This window comes from Apodemus sylvaticus, chromosome 5 (assembly GCF_947179515.1).
Source record: "Apodemus sylvaticus chromosome 5, mApoSyl1.1, whole genome shotgun sequence".
Taxonomy (NCBI): Eukaryota; Metazoa; Chordata; class Mammalia; order Rodentia; family Muridae; genus Apodemus; species Apodemus sylvaticus.
Window position 1 is genome coordinate 13568017 of NC_067476.1, and position 17242 is coordinate 13585258.

Sequence of the window (17242 nt, forward strand, 5' to 3'; positions counted from 1 at the left end):
ATCATGGCTGCGTCGTTGAGGTGTCTACTGTGTCTGAGTCACTGTGCTAATTGCTTCTCTTGCACTCTTTACTACCTAGAAGATGGCAGGTCTTGCCACCCACTTGACAGATGAAGAGAGACAGATAGCCTCATCCCCAACTTATTTCACTCAAGCTGGTGGTAGTATTGCCTGGAACCCAGGTCTGATCAGCTCACGTCTTCTGCACTCTTAACAAAGGTCCCCATGTGTGGGGAGGAGAGAAGCTGGGAAAGACCAGGCTCACACACTAAGGGAGCTGAACTATTAGCCTGCCAAGACTCTCCCATCCGGCCTTGTTTGCCATTGTATAAGGGGATAAAGATTTAATCTAATTCTAAAATTGCTAAGTTTATATTTCTCATAATAAAATCTCTGCAATTGGCACTAATCTGAACCTAGCTAATACATCCTGAGCCTCCAAAGGCTCTTGCAGTACTCTTCCCAGCTGTACATGTGTGCTGTGTGAGCCTGTCAGCCACAGGCGCCTTCCTCCAGCTCATCTCCACGTTAGCTTCTAAGACAGGGTTTCTGAACAACCTTGGAGCTTACCATTTTGGCTAGATGGCCAACCTGCAAGCTCCTGGGATCCTCCTGCCTCTGACACCTCAGTACTGCCTTTTTACTTGAGTTCTGGGAATCCTAACTCAAGTCCTCAGGCTGATATCACACGCACTTTACTGACTTGAGTCACCTCCCAGTCCCCTTCCCAGTTTTCTTGCCATTTGCTGAGTGTTCATTCATCTTCCTCTTTTAAGAGATGGGCAGCTGAATGTCAGCTGACCTAACACTGTCTCTCTGAGCCTCGGGTCTGCCTGCCCAGGAGTTCATCCAGAGCTACATGGTAAGATCCTATCTCAAAAGCAAAGTTCAGAACATAAAACTTTGAGTACTGTATCCACGAGGGATGTGTGCCTCTGTTGTCTCTTGTAGAGATGAAATACAAACACTGCTCAGAAAGAAAGCAAGTGTCTAGGACTGGCATGAGCTCAGGTAGAGGATTTGCTCAGCCTGCTTAAGGTCCTCCATTCGGTATCTCCCCTGACCCTCCAGAAGAGGGCTGACCTCTGTGGTAGTTTGAATGAAAATGCCCACCACCACCCCTAGAGCCATAGGGAGAGTGGTACTATTGGGAAGTATGGCCTTGTTGGAGTAGATGTGTCACTGAAGGGAGGGCTTTGAGGTTTCAGATGTTCAAGCCAGGCTTAGTACTGTCACTCTTTGTTCCTACTGCCTGCAGATCCAGATGTAGAACTCTCAACTCCCTCTCCAGCACCATGTCTGCCTGCATGCCTCAGTGTTTCCCACCCTGATGATAATGAGCTGAACCTCTGAACTATAAGTCAGCCCCAATTAAATGTTTTCCTTTATAAGAGTTGCCATGGTAATGGTGTCTCTTCACCACAATATAACCCAAACTAAGACAGCCTTCTCCCAGATGCACCACACAGGAACATGTGTGGTTTTGCAGGGAGCTACATTTTTATAGAGCTCAGTTTCTTGAACCATAGACCTTGACACACGTAGGTTCACATAACTAAATGTGGGAATTTCAGAAAATCTGATGGTAGTAAAAGGTTACTGAGTATACACTTAAAATTTGATTAAAAAACCAGTGTGTGATGACTCTGAGGGGTTTGCCATGTTGGATCTCCTGATGTCACTGCAGCCTTGGTTAGGAATACCCAGCATCTGTACTCTGCAATGATCACATGCTGCCACACCACCTCATACCAGGAACACCTCTACTCATATCTGGGCAGACCGTTACTGTCCCATGTTCTGAATTGTTGTATTCATATTATACAAATTTTTTCCTCAGGCTGGAAAAAGGGCTCAGTGGTCAAGAAAGTTTATTGCTTTTCCAGAGGACCTGGGTTTAGTTTTCAGCATGCATGTGGTGTAATAGCAAATTCTATTCCAGGGGACTCTACACCCTCTTCTGGTCTCCACACATGGTGTCTGTCAGAATGCCCTGAGATTATTTTGAGATGGCAAGCCAGTGTGAAGCATTTAGGAGGTCTCTTTCCCATGTCAGTCACATGACAAAATTCTCAACAATGAATGAGGGGATATCCCACTTGTCAATGCGTACCAGGGTCTATAGGAAGAGCTGGGGACTGTAAGAAGTCACCACCATTACCTTTGGAAGGACAAACAGACATCATCACTGGGTCTGAATAGCACTTGAACTTGCAGGTGCCCAGGGTAAGCATCATGGTACCATATTGAATCTGACGCTTGCTGTGATGGCCACACCTGACACGCCCCATCCTCAGCTGCTCCTTTCCTTCCTGCTGAACCCAGAGTTTGCCAACTTGGCTATGCTATCAGCAGTCCAGCAATCCTCTTGCCTTCACCTCCCTAACACCAGGAACACAGCTGTATACTGCCACACCTGGATTTCCACTTGTCTTCTGGAAAGTCCAACTCATTCTTGTACAGAAGACACTACCAAATGAGCTGTCCTACTCAGCCTCGGGGTCTGCTTTTTCTAATGGCTTCGGAAACTTTCATTTTTTCAAAGCCAGTTTTTTGTTTTTTTTTTTTTGGATTTTGGATTTTGGTGTTTTCGAGACAGGATTTCTTTGTATAGCCCTGGCTATCCTGGAACTCACTCAGTAGACCAGGCTGGCCTCGAACTCAGAAATCCGCCTGCCTCTGCCTCCCAGAGTGCTGGGATTACTGGCGTGAGCCACCACTGCCCGGCTCAAAACCCGTTTTTAATGATGGTTCTTAAATGCTTTATCCTCCCTTTTAATCCACCACCCACCGGCCATAGTGGAAAAGAAAGGATATGGGGGAAGTGGACCTGTTTAGAAAGGTTCTTTGGAACAGCTCCCATCTGTGTTGTCTGGAAATCAGACACCTCATGGATGCATAAATAGTCCAGTTCAATAGCATAGGGATAGCAAACACACATCAGCAGCAGTGGCACTACCTAGCAAAGAAAGCCAGGCCTCAGCCTTGATACAGGTCAGCAGGAGGGACCCTGAGGGACGCCAGGAGAAGTTCTTGGTAGTGCCTCTCTCAGGGAAGCAAAGATCAGCGAAGGCAGGAGACCCACAAGCATTGCACAGCTAGCTCTATCAGGAAGCCAAGCTCCGCCTCCACCACTGTCTATGGAGTCCTGTTTATACCCTCCAAACATCACGTGTCCTCCACATGTCTGTCTCAGCTGACATCACTCTGCCGATCAGCCCGAGGCCTTGGAATCAGCCACAAACTGTAGCACACCACCAGAAGTGTTTTGGTATGTTTCTCTCTGTGGAGTCCCGACAAATGCAGCTCAACTGTGAAGTGTAAGGGGGATAATACATGTATATCGATACTTCGTCCTCTCATGTACTTGCTTTAGCAGAGCAACCGCTCTCCTCTGTCTGCTTCAGTGAAACATTCCTTCACATGTCTGCCTTAGTCTTATACCTGTGTCCACTTTAATGCCATATTCCTTTACATCTTTGCCCCAGCAGAACACCATCCAACTGACTTTCCAAAGAACCCTTAAGTTTCCACTTCAGGCTTCTTTCTGGGAAATCCTACAGGTAGCTTAACTGCTCTCAGGACGGGTCCAAAGCAAGGTGTTCCACGGGCCTACCACTCTGTCTCTGTATGAAAAGCAGGGCCTAATGACCACAGATCCCAGGTCTGTCTCCTAGCTTGTCTTCCCCAAAGGCAAGAGGAAAATTTGTACCCACCTGGTTCTTACTTGCAGATTCATCCCCAGAAAGAGAAGCCTCAGAGTCTGCTGGCAGAACTAGGTTTAGGTTGTACCTTCCCTCTGTACGGTGGTGGCACCCTGGTCACATCCCTTCTCTCTTCTGCCTTAGTCCCTACCAGTCATTAAACAAATGTTATTCTGATGCTTTCCTTGTACAGTTGTGTGCAAGTGTCTGGCCACGGAAGCTGGTTCTAAGCAGTAGCTTAGCTTAGCTCTGGAATGGCATCCATGGTGCCTTTTGCCATCTCTCCTAGTTTCCATCTTGCAAGTATTAAACTGGGTTGTCCAGATTTGCATATGGTTCTCCAAGCCTCACTTGTAGCCACAAAGTGGGATAGGAAAGGATAAAGATGGTGTTTCTGGTGTCTCTCCCCAGAGAAGTAGTTCTGAAGTGAGACTGGGGAGATCCAGCTCCAGGATACTTGCTATGGTGCCTTTGGTGGACAGTTCCAGCTTTGGGGCGAGTTTAAAACAGCCAATCAGAATGGGCTTATCTTCTGAGCTCAAGCTTTACCACCCAAAGCAAAAACATTAGTGGGTATTCCTAAGGAATTTTTGTAACAGATGAACTGCCCTTGAGTATTGTGTGTGTGATGGTGTCGACACTCAGACATTCCCTCCTTACGAAGCACATGACCACCCACCCACTCAGCTCACAGTACACACTTACACACAGCAATCTGGGAAGTCTTTGCCTTAGCACAACCCAAAATTTAGGGCATCAAACAGTACTCTGTCCATGGGTATTCAAGTGAGCAGCCACATTCTAAGATCAGTAAACCATTTATTTTATTTCACCTAACCAGCCAGGTGCTTCGGATCATTGCTGACACTGATGGATAGTTCTCTCCACCCATCATCCTGTGTCGGTCACATCAGAGATTTCCTGTGGCCCTGCAGTGAGCTCCTGCCTCTATGAGCATTTGCCCAGCATCCCTGCTTACCCCACAGGGAGCCACCATGCACGGTATGCAGGCCCACACAACAGAAGGTGGAAACCTGGGCTCTGCCCTGCGGCTGCAGCTGTCTGTCTTCCCATGGTGCAGAAGGGGCCCACACTATTGTTACCATCTGCCATTTACTTCTAAGAAAGTCAGAGGATGAGAGACACTCAAGCTTGCTCTGTAAGACTCAAATGTAAACCAGTTTTCTACCAATCTCTTGGAATGCTAGTGGATTGTGTTAATAAACTCATGACAAAGATTAATTACTTAAGATATATCAAGAGGAACTGGAAGAAAGCTCAGTTTGTGTACTGCTTGCCTACAAATGTGAGGACCTAAGTTCAGTATCTAGCACCCATGTTAAAGCCAGGCCACAGTGCTATATTATATAATCACAGTACTAGGGAGGCAGAGACAGGAGGAGGCCTGAAATTTTCTGTTCCAGTCGAGTTGCACGGGTAAGCTCCAGGTTTAATAAGACCGTAAGGTGGAAAGCGATTGAGGAAGGTATCTTGCATTGACCTCCAGCTACACACACACACACACACACACACACACACACACACACACACACCAGGAGACTAGGAATGCAGCTCAAGGGGGAACACTTAGCTGTGCATGAGCCCCTCAGTTCTATCCTTAACACTGCATAATGTTGATTATTTGTATTGAACTGTGGAAAAAGTTAAGAGTTAGCTATCATTTGGTTTGTGTGTAGTATGTCCCTGGCACTTGAATAACCAGACTCTGTGCACTAGTAACTGAGTGCATTAATAACTGAAACCATAGAACTGTTATCTAAAGAACCTGAGGAGACTAGGGTTTAGGTAACTCCCTGGATGCAAACCCTGTCTGTGCTGTAGTACTCAAGTTCACTAACTGTTCACAGCATACAGACAACATTTGCTACCTTATTTAATCTATTAGTAGGTCAACATTGTAACCCCAGCTCCTGACTGAGGAAACTGAGGCCTGAAGGATTTAATAAGATAATACAGTGTGTAAGAGGCATGTAGCTGTTATTTAGTAGCTGCTAACTTGCTTTCCCTCCCATTCATCCATCAGGATATAGTGGGGTTTCTAGTGGATTGGGACTGAAGCCTAGGGCCAGACCCCACCTGTAATACCAGAGAAGTCTCAGACATTCTCAACCTGCTTGCACATTGGAAGGCACTTTCCAGCCTTGACCATTCTTCCCTCTCCTCCTCCCTGGCTCTAGGTCATCCGCCACCCGCCATTAGATAGGGCCTGCCAGCTCCCACACCTCCTCCCCCACCTAGACCTGATCCTGTCTGTGGCTGTTTGTCTGAAGCTTTTGAGAATGTTTCATCATGTCTGCTTCCCCTCCCCACAAGCCTGAAAGTTCAGATGCCTTGAAACATGACGTTTGCCTGCCAAGTTGAGACTATTTCCATTAGCTTAACCTTCTGTGTGCCAGGGCTGATAGGACAAGTAGGCTTGTAGACACTGAAATTATGGTGGTGCACACCTTTAGTACCAGTACTGGATGCAGAGGCAGGTAGATCTCTGTGTTCAAAGCCAGCCTGGTCTACAGAGTTCGTTCTAGGACAGCCAGGGCTACACAGAGAAACCCTGTCTCAAAATGGAGTGGGGGGTCAGATGCTGAGTGCCAGCCATGATCTAGAAGCATATAGTACGCTATCAGTAAGTATTTTTTTTTTTGTGGCACTAGGCAAAAATTAAGAAATTAAGACAAGAAACAAGGCAGAGGACAAAGATACCGTCATAATACCACGCATTATACAACACAGAGTTGCAACCCTGACCATGTAACTCTGTCCTTGGCCTCACACTATATATGCTGGCTCAGAATCATCCCCTCCTCTGGGGAGAAAGGACCAGGGTCTTGCTGTGTAGCACAGGCTGGCTTCAAAGTCTCGTAATTGCTGTATTTGGAAAGTTCAACCTCACAGAATTCCAAGAACTCTGCCTCGTTGTGACCCAGCAGTCACGTGGTAGCTGAGCCAGTTTTGCTAGTTTGCCTCCTTTGCCTTGTCGTCTGTCACCATAGACCCTTCCCACATCACTGCTAGTCAGCCCAGCTATTACTTCATCTAGTTAGTAACCACAAGCAAAACCTCAAAACTTGACTCCAGTGTTATTAACTTTGCAATGGGCATTGAAGATGTATCACAAGGCCAGCCAATGGGAGCGGGCTGCTGCAGCCAGGGCTCTCCCTCTTCCTGCCTGTGTGGTGTGCATAGTTCTCGGTGGCTGTATGAACAAGACAGTTGTTTTGTGTAGTTTTTATAAAAGCCAGGTACCTATAAAGAATTCATATGCTCAGGAGGTAACTGGTCCTCCATGTTCCTGGCCATGTCACTACAGTGATTCAAGGGGACATACACCACATGTGACTCCATATCTGTATGGTCACTTGATACAGCATTGACAACTCTGTGGCTCAGTGATTGGCCTCCTGATTGGGACAGAAAAAAATCTAATGGTAACAGGACAGAACTGATGGTGGTCTCCTCTGGGAAATCCTGTGTACTAGAGCTAACACAGTGGCTTGTTGAGAGAAGATTCTGATGACTGCAGATGTCAAGATTTGTCTAATTTTGTATCTTCTCCAACTCCTCTCCAGAGCCTCCCTTGGGAGAATTCCTGTCCAGCGTCTGGATTTACTCAAAACAGTGTCAGATTCCTTAGTGGCTGAAGGAATTAAACATTGGGAAAAAGGAGAGAACTTAAAAATGGTGTAGAGGGCTGGAGAGATGGCTCAGCAGTTAAGAGCATTGACTGTTCTTCCAGAGGTCCTGAGTTCAAATCCCAGCAACCACATGGTAGCTCACAACCATCTGTAATAGGGTCTGATGCACTCTTCTGGGGTGTCTGAAAACAACTACAGAGTACTCATATACATAAGTAAATAATTCTTTTTATAAAACAGAAGGAACTGGGGTGGTTCCTGAGAGCTCCAAGCCTGCCCTGCCTTTGGCATTAGGCTCTCCTAGGGTAGAGGGCCTGTTCCTGAGAAGAAAAGTCGTTGCTACTTCCAGCCTACCTCAAGAGTTCCTCAGTGTCTGGTGCTGACTCCCTTCTCTCACCGAGCACTTAGCCCATGCAGAGACAGCACTGAGCCTGCACAACCTCAGGTCCCTGGAACAAGCCCTGTCTTGTGCCCAGCCCTGTGCTGGGACCACCCATTAGTTTTTGTGCTCGGGACAATAGTCTAGTTGGGGCACTCACTTGTCAGCAGCTGTATTACCACACTAGCTCTGTGAGCTCTTGGCTGAGGCGCCCAGTGATGTGAGAAGATGCACCTTGAGCAGCACTGATGAGCCTTCATCACACACCTCCTTGTCCAGGGAAGCAGTGCTCTCCTGGCTTCACCATAACTGTACCTGTGACTCCTCCTGTTTGAGTGCCTAGCATATTGTTGGAGGGTACTTTTCCTGCTGTGATGTGTTCTATCAGTGTGTGTCAGGCGTGCTGGTCTGTTAAGCCCTAACCTGCTAGTATGGAGAGATGAATTACTATTACAGCTCTGTCGTTAATGGGTGATATCAGACAAGTCATGCCCCTAGCCCTGAGCCTCAGCATCTTCCTATGGAGAATAAAAACCCAAGACTGGTTGATCTCTGAGGTCTCATTAAACCCAAACAGCCTATATGTCTGATCCTATGTGTAAATTCAGACAAGTCTCAAAGACTTCTCTGACTGCTCTATGATACTATCGATTGCCACATATATTCATCAAAATCCACTCTGGCCAAGGATTGCTCATTGGCACTCCCAGAGGGCTTTCTGGGCCTTCAGGCTCTGTGTAACCTAAAGACGAGGATTGTGGAACTGTATCAAAAACTGCTCCAGGGTTTAACAGCAGTAGGCTTCGTAGGCTCAGATTCAAAGTCGTAGGAAATTGATGCATGAGCCCCACCCTGTACAAGCCAATAACCTGCGGCTCAGGCTATCCACTGAGTATGAAGTGGCAGCTGCTGCAGTGTTGCCAAGGTGGCGTTTCATTTCCCTAGAGGTGGATGGCATTTCCAGTGTACCTATGACAGTGTGTTCCTCAAGACAGCATGAAACAGCTCACTAGCGTGGTCTTGATTCCAATTTGCAATTTACTAACTTGTCCCCTTTCTGGGGTTCATCTCATTTCATTAATTTTTATTTTATTTCACATATACACACACATAAACACACACACACATATCATTCCTACACTGGTTTTATTAATTCTTTAAAAATTACATGCAATGTATTTTGATCATATTCACCCCCTCCTTCCATAGCCTCCCTCGCCCCTCTTCCTACCCAGCTTCATGTGTTTGCTCTCTCTCTCTCTCTCTCTCTCTCTCTCTCTCTCTCTCTCTCTCTCTCTCTCTCTCTCTCTCTCTCTCTCTCTCAAACTCATTGTATCCAGTTTGTGTTGCCCAAGTCTTCCTGGGCCTGGAGCCTACCCAGGAGTATGGTTGATATACATGGTGTCAAACAATGAAAGAAAACTGGCTTTTCCTCTCCGAGTCTGGGTTCATCTTTAAGAACTGTAATATGGCTTGATTTCTTGCTGTAGTACAGGACAACCATTTGATGTTCTGTGATGTTCTATCCCTATGGCATCCCAGGAGCTGATACTTTTTACCCCCATTTTATAGAAGGGAAGGCTCAGATTCCTGGAAAAGTAAATTTCTTTAGATAACACCAGTAAGAATGTGCTCTCCCAGATCCTGGACTCCAATGAGACCAAAGTCTCCTGGAGATTTTGCACATGGACATTCCCTAGCAGAAGTGCCCAGTGGTTATAGGAAGGTTTGTGCCATGGAACTCGGTGATGGAGGTTATTGGAAGGATCCGTGGTGACAGGCATGTTGGACTGCCCAGCTGAACAGGCATTCTTTGTTTTTGTGCTTTCAAGAGTAGCACAGAGCAGATCCCAGGTGTCCAGGCCTCAAGCCAGCACATACTTGTTCATGTCCTTCCTCAGCACCGTGCTATGTCTTTTGACATAGCCATTATGCCTTACTTAGTTCTTGTACTGGTGATTGTTTTTCAACTTTGTACAAGTTAGAGGCATTTGAGAAAAGGAACTTCAATGGAGAAAAATGCCTCTAACAAGTTGATCAGTAGGTAAGTCTGTGGGGCCTTTTCTTGGTTAATAATGGATGTGGGAAGGCCCAGCCCCCTATGAGAGATGCTATCCCTAAGCAGGTAGTCCAGGGATGTAAGAAAGCAAACTGAGTAAGCCAGGAGGAGCAGGGTGAGTAGGCAGCATTCCTCTGTAGTCTCTGCTTCGGTTTCTGCCTCCAGTTCCTCCCCTATTTGAGTTCCTGATGTGGCTTCCTACAGTGATGGACTGTGGTTGAAAGAGTAGGCCAAATAAATCCTTTCCTCCCTAAATTACTTTTAGTCATGGTCTTTATCACAACAGTAGGAAGTAGCTAGTCCTTAAAAGTGCCGCACTTGTGAGTCAGCATTCTGTGCTTCTTTCCTAGTTTGCCGAAGCGAAAGCTTGAGGAAGTAGTGCGGAAGCTCGAATTTAAGACTTCCTGGTCCAGAGTTCCTGGCTTTAACCATTGAGCACTACTGCCTTTAAATATAGACAGCTCAGGATACCTTCAGAGAGATAGGTACTCAATGAGCCACTGTCACAGCAGGACCTAGGGCAGGGGCTGCCCAGAGGAGGACCTGTGCTGCACTGTGGCTGATGATATACAGTGCTAATTTCCTTTTATGGAAATACTTTGGTTAGTTAAAACAGATGAGGTCCCCTAGTGATAACTCTAAACCTTGGACAAATTGTTTCCCTGGAGAGTTGTAGCTGCATTAGAGTTGCGCTTTGTTTATTTTGAGCTGTCTTGTTAAGGAAGGATTTATATGCTGGCGTTGATGTAGGACAGCAATCAGGCAGTGTTTTCTGCCTTTGACAGTTGGTGTGATAGTTTGCTTCCAGTGAAGTTTGACTCCCTGTATCTGGAAGCTGTCAGTGTGGGAGCATGAAAAGGTCATGACGGATGGCGACGGATAAGTGGGCAGGGGAGGAGAGCTGGCAAAGGAGACAAATGGCCTCCCATGCTTCTGAGGAACCGGTTGACCCCAGCCACTCCAGGCCAGCCCTGTGCTCCTCCTCCTTACCTGCTGGGGCTGAGCCTGGGAAGCTCTGGACTCTCCGAGGAGCCCTTGCCAGCACCTCGGCCCCTTGGGTGCATGGGAGCTTCTAGATGGAAGTGTGCTTCTATTTATGGTCACTTTCCACGACTGCCATTGCAGAGGTCAGTGAGGTTATCCTTCCCTACACTAACAGGTGGGGAAGGAAAGCAAACTCTGAAGTGGAAATGGTAGGAAAAGTTAACGAAGCTTTTAGAACAGTAAAAACTTTGTTAAAAGACAGGGGCATGGCTCAGTGGTAAAAGTGCTTTCCTGGCTGGCATGCCTGACGCCCAGGTTCAGCCTACAGCACTACACAATAAAAATATAAACAAACAAGCAAACAAATGTACTGTTGGGGGCTGAAGAGATGGCTCAGAGTTAAAAGCACTTGCTGCTTTTCCTGAAGAGACACATTTGATTCCCAGCATCCACACAACTGCTAACCACTGCCCATACCTCCAGTCCCAGGAGATCCAGGGCCCCCTTCTGGCCTCTGCAGACACAAGGCAGCACATGTCTGCAGGCACACAGAAAAATGCTGGAAAAATACCCAAACACATAAAATAAAATTCTAAATTAAAAATACATATTGTTGGGTCCATGTCTCCTACTAACCAGAACTGAGTGTGCGTTTAGAATGGAGCCTTTGGAAAGCTTTCCTAGACCACCTTCTCCACTTCTGGAGATGAAATCCAGGCCTTGCCCATGTCAGGCAAGGGTTCTGCTGAGCTCCATTGCCGACCCCTATGTAAATATTTGTCTTTCCTATTTCATTTGGTATTGTGACAGAATTTTTTTTAAGTCAAACTTTTCTTCTGGCTTGATTTTCTTGAGTTGTGCTATATTTCATCTTGGGCATGTTAACACCTCAGTGTAACCATTTAATTTGAAGAAATTTTAAGGCCCACTTCCCTTCTTTCTTTTTTTTTTTTTTTAAGTTTATTTATTTACTTATTACATGTAAGTACTCTGTAGCTGTCTTCAGACAGTCCAGAAAAGGGAGTCAGATCTCATTATGGATGGTTGTGAACCACCATGTGGTTGCTGGGATTTGAACTCAGGACCTTTGGAAGAGCAGTCAGTGTTCTTAACTGCTGAGCCATCTCTCCAGCCCCACTTCCCTTCTTTCTTTATGTTTAGAATTTGACTTGCTTGCAATACTGTGTTAAAAATGACTCCGTAAAGAGTCCCTCTGCATTTTCCAGAGATATCATACAAAAACTTTACCCATTAAGATCAAGTACAGAAGTCAGAAGAACAACGATTGGGTGTTTCCTGGCTTGCAGATGGTGGGCGTAGCATGTTGGACATCTGAACATTGTCTTTTATCCTGGGGAGAGAAGCAGGAAGGATTGCAGGACCGCTTGGACAGTTTCCTCTGCATTCTCTTGATTAAAGTCTGAGCAGCCTGAGTGCCATCTGGGAACCAGGTAGTTCTGATTGGAACTTTCCTACTTCTAAGCTCTCTAAATGCACCAAAGTAGTCTGTCCTTCAGTAGACATGTTGTATCAAAGGCAGCACAATTCCTGCTGACCCTTACAGTGCTGGCTGTAAGGGTAGCTGTAGCACCAAAGCTCATGGTTCCAAGTCCCAAGCCACTTGTGAGTTGTGCGAGCTTGGACAGGTTCTGTAGCCATCCTGTGTTTCTGTTTCAGGAAGCTGCTAGAGCACACAGAGGCTCTCCATCCTGTGTCACCTAGAGGACATTCAGTACTCACTGCATTAAGAGGCTATGGACACTTACTAAATGATGAGTGTAACGGAGCCATGCCTGCTGGGCCTGAGTACACTGCACTGCCTCATGATTCCTGGCTAGAGCTGCAGGAGGGCAGAGAGTGAGCCTGCCAGGGTCACACCTTTGCCAAAGGGCTGGGCCCGTGCCTTGGGGATGGTGACGCCCAGGGAATGTGGCAGCCACAGTGTCTGTGCTCTGCAGTCACAGGAAAGCCCTGCTGCTCTGGCCCCACCTTTGTACACTTGAAAAGCTGCAGTGGTCTGGGCGGTGGTGGTGCACACCTGTAATCCCAGCACTCTGGGAGGCAGAGGCAGGCAGATTTCTGAGTTCGAGGCCAGCCTGGTCTACAGAGTGAGTTCCAGGACAGCCAGGGCTACACAGAGAAACCCTGTCTCAAAAAAAACCAAATCCAAAAAAAACCAAACAAATGAAAAGCTGCAGTGGCAAATGGGTGCAATGCACTGACTGACCTCCTGAGCAGTCACACACTGCACCCTAGCTCCAACATCTTTATCCATAGTGCAGAGTGAATTTGCTAGCCAGCATCCCTCCAGCAAACGTCCACCCTCCCAGAATGAACAGACGAACGTACGTACATATATATGTGTGTATAAAAAGTGCTTAGGCTCCCAGAGGTCTCCAGGCTCTATCCAGTATGCTCAGCAGGGGTGGAGCCCACCAGACTGCCTCAGCTCTCCCAGCCTGCTTGCACTTGTCCAGTAGGAACAACCAGGCCTGTGGGGTCCTATTCAGCTTTAAGAGGCAGAGACTCACTGATGTCCATAGTGAGATTATTTAACACACAAAGGATTTTTCCCATCTCAAAAAGATTCCCCTACAGGTTCCTTTAAATAGTGACTCCTGGAGGCAGGCGAGAGTTTTACAGATCATTAACTGCCTGACTGAAAGCCTACAGGGCAGGGAAACTTAAATTTGAAGTGTCTGAAGTGTCAGGAGCTCCTGCCAATTACAGATCAATCCAGAATGAAGACAGAGTATCACTGGAGCCAAGTCAGTGGGAAAATGTGATTTGATTCTGGAAGAAAGTCTCATGTGTATGCTGGTTTTGTGGAGCACACCAATTGTTTAGGTGATGTTCCACCTGTCTGCCCATCTTGAGCCTTTGCAGTCATCTCCCACATCTCCATCCCCAAACTTCAGTCTTGGGGTTCCCTTCCGTAAGCAGCGTCAGTGGAGGCAACCCCAGAAAAGGGTTCTGTGGCCAAGTAGAGCGAGGCAACTGATGCACAGATACAGCAGGTAATGGATGAACTATGTGCTAACAATTTGCAGATAAAAATAATGGAAGTTAAAAGTGTGCTTTACATGATAAAAGAAAGATGAAAGAGGAGAGAGCCGCTTACACGTGCGATGGTTTCAGGAGTCCTGCTCTGGGAAGTGAGCTCCGTTGAAAAGATTGATGCCATGGGGCTGACCTTGGCTGGGAGCAGGAGCTGGTGATGTATGTACGCACATCCCTCTGCTAAATGGACCCGGATTTGTGGCGCTAATATACATGGAGCCCAGAACCCAACTCAGTGTGGCAATAAATCAACGGCCACTTTGGGTGTCGTTTCTGGTTTATATCCCACTATTGTTCTATCACTTTAATTCATGTCACTATCATCTTTTCATCTGGAACAGTTTTATATAATTTTCCAGTGGAGTCACCTGACAAATCCTATCAAATTAACAAGGTACATTAACAGTATTGACTGGCTGCGGCTTCAGGAGTTGCATGGCCTTCGAACAAAATTTTAACCATCTCTGTCTGGTGACTCTTTTTTGTTTCTTTCTTTCTTTCTTTCTTTCTTTCTTTCTTTCTTTCTTTCTTTCTTTCTTTCTTTCTTTCTTTCTTTCCTTCCTTCCTTCCTTCCTTCCTTCCTTCCTTCCTTCCTTTCTGAAAGAGGAATGTGGGACAGGGTTTATTTCTACATAAGAGATATGCACATTTATTTTGCTCTGTCTGCTTTGACTGTTATAAATGAACACTCGCCCATCACCACAGCGTGCACACATGTGAACACTTGTCCATCACTACAGCGTGCACACATGTGAACACAGCCCATCACCACAGCATAAACACATGTGAACACGTCCATCACCACAGCATGCGCACATGTAAACACAGCCCATCACCACAGCATGCACACATGTGAACACTTGTCCATCACCACAGCATGCACACATGTGAACACTCATCCATCACCACAGCATGCACACATGTGAACACTCACCCATCACCACAGCATGCACACAGGTAAACACAGCCCATCACCACAGTGTGAGCATACATGAGTACTCATCGCCACTGCCATGACTTAAGTACTCATCTCCTTTTGTAGAACAATAGAGATATCCACATCCTTAACAATTAATGAGCAGATTAGAGGCAGGAATGTAGTCATAATCTGTTTTAAGTGAAACATAATCAGACTAGTCTCCTGACAGCCTCTCAGCAGGCTGACACCCAGAGTAGGCTGTACTTAGGACATCATGCCTATCTGAAACATCCAGCATAACCCCAACATTTGGATAATAAAAACAAACAAAATTGCTGATTGTTGGGCTCTACCAAAGAAGAGGGGTTCAAGACCATCCCTGCATTGTATCCTCTGTGGTCTGCTTTCTCCCTTTGTCTGACTGGTTGTGGAATGAATCCTCTCATAAAGTAATCTAGTGCATGGAGGAGGACAAAACCCTGCCATAGAAAGAACATTTGTTTTTATTATTTTTTACATTTAAATTCGTTGTCAGACTATAGTGTGAGTGTGAGAGTGTGTGTGTGTGTGTGTGTGTGTGTGTGTTTGCATGCACACATGCTGTGGTTGAGATAGGGGTATTAGTTGAGCAGGGCTTGGATGGGTTTTATTCTCTTTCGAGTTACTAATCTTTTATCACAAGTCCTGCGTGTCTTCTGTCACAGTATATACCATTGATAATTTCAGAGTTTTTTTTTATCTTGAATTCTTTTTATTTTTTTCCACTTAGACCCTAACCTAAAAATTAATTACTTTTAAGGCTCCTATGGCACTCACTCCATAACACATATTAAAGGTTTATGTCTCACTTCATGAACAGTTTTTCTTTTCAGCAAAAAAAAAAAAAAGAGGAACTTGTAAACTAGATTTGGTTTGTCAGACAGAGCATGTCATCTCATAAATACACAGAAGGCACCTTCAGCATGTGTTGGTCCTTACTGCAGACACATCCTATGCCCTGTACCACATTTGTTCCTGGTCATTGTCTGGCATTCACAAAAAAATGCTAGAGTCTCTCCTTGGCAGAGAGGTGAGGACCTCCCCCACCTGAAAACCAGGCTGTAAGATTTGAACTTCAAAGATTTTGTGGAAAGACCTTTTGATCTTCCTATGGCTTCCCCTAAATATTACTTGGGAAATTATTTAGTGTCACAGAGGAAAGTCTGTCTTCTCCCTCTATTTTCAATGTAAGATTTTTTTTTCCCGAGATCAGAAACTCTATATTGGTAGCATAATCTGTTACTTAGGGTCTTTATTTAAAAAATAAAAATCAGAATTAGCTTTAAATGCCTCTCTATTCCAGTTTATGTCATTACAATGTAAACATAATGCTGTTAGCAGTATGTGGGGAGGTTGTATACTGTGTCTCTGTTATATCAGAAAAGGTACATCCCTATGGGCTTTCTGTAAAACTTTGGGTGATCACCTGACCCCACACACCTTGCTCAGGCAGCCAGACTGTGAGAGTCTCGGATGCTGTCTAGAAGCCCTGCCTGTTGGAAGAATCCCATGTTCCCTAAAGCCTCAGAACTCGTGCTCACCCACTGTGTGATTACCCAGCAGTCAGATCACTGCACTGAAGTCACAGGCATCTCATGCCTTCTTTTTTGTGTGTCCCTCCCCCACCACCCACCCACCCACCCCACCCCCCACCCTGCCACCCTTGGCCTTACAGGTATCTCTGGAGACAAAGTAGAAATAGACCCTGTTACGAATCAGAAAGCCAGCACTAAGTTTTGGATTAAGCAGAAGCCCATCTCAATCGACTGTGACCTGCTCTGTGCCTGTGACCTTGCCGAGGAGAAGAGCCCCAGTGAGTAGTCTTTTATTTATATCTCTGTTTCTCACCCCTCCTCCCTGGGTGCCGGGCGCTGGCAGAATATATGGCCACCATGTCCTTTTTTCCTTGGGCCTGTTTAATTCATTACCAGAAATTTCTTTTAATCAAACAGGATTGTGTGCTGGTACCCAGAGCCTGATGGGAGCCCCATCTTGCTCCATCTTGCTGTCAGCAGAGACCCTTGAAGCCTGTGCTGGGGGACAAAGGGGGGTACCAGGCAGGTTCCTGCTGGGAATTTGCACCAAGGGGATATGATTGGTTTAATTTGTGCTCCTGTCCCTTCCCGCTGGGGGAACTTGACCAGGCAGCCTGGACCTGCTTTCCTTGTAAGCACTTGGAAGCTAGAGGATTTCCCGCCGTAGCCAGGGACTAGACTTAGGCCTCCATCATGATGGAGGTGTCAGCATACCCAGATTACCGGCAGCCCATGACCTCCAGCTTGTAACTGAGCTTCTGCCTGGTCCTTCAGAGGAGGCCACTACACTGCTGGGCTGGCATTCTTCCACTAAACTGTCTAAGCAGATACCATTGGGGTATGTTATAGTTTTGCAGCTAAGTAATTGAGTATAGTATTTAGATTAATGACTTAATCATTTTTTAAGACT

The 17242-nt window shown here is 46.1% G+C and overlaps 1 protein-coding gene across 10 annotated transcripts in view; it reads left to right on the forward strand.

The window, feature by feature from the left end:
• Positions 1–17242, forward strand: part of Mapkap1 (MAPK associated protein 1) — a 212706-nt gene that overhangs the window by 170951 nt on the left and 24513 nt on the right. For 9 of the 10 annotated variants that reach the window (XM_052182252.1, XM_052182248.1, XM_052182254.1 and 6 more), the window contains one exon: positions 16473–16610. The exons of the other annotated variant lie outside the window; for it this stretch is intronic. In XM_052182252.1, coding sequence (XP_052038212.1) covers positions 16473–16610 — 138 coding nt within the window. The remainder of the gene's footprint in view (positions 1–16472; positions 16611–17242) is intronic. 10 annotated transcript variants of the gene reach the window in all.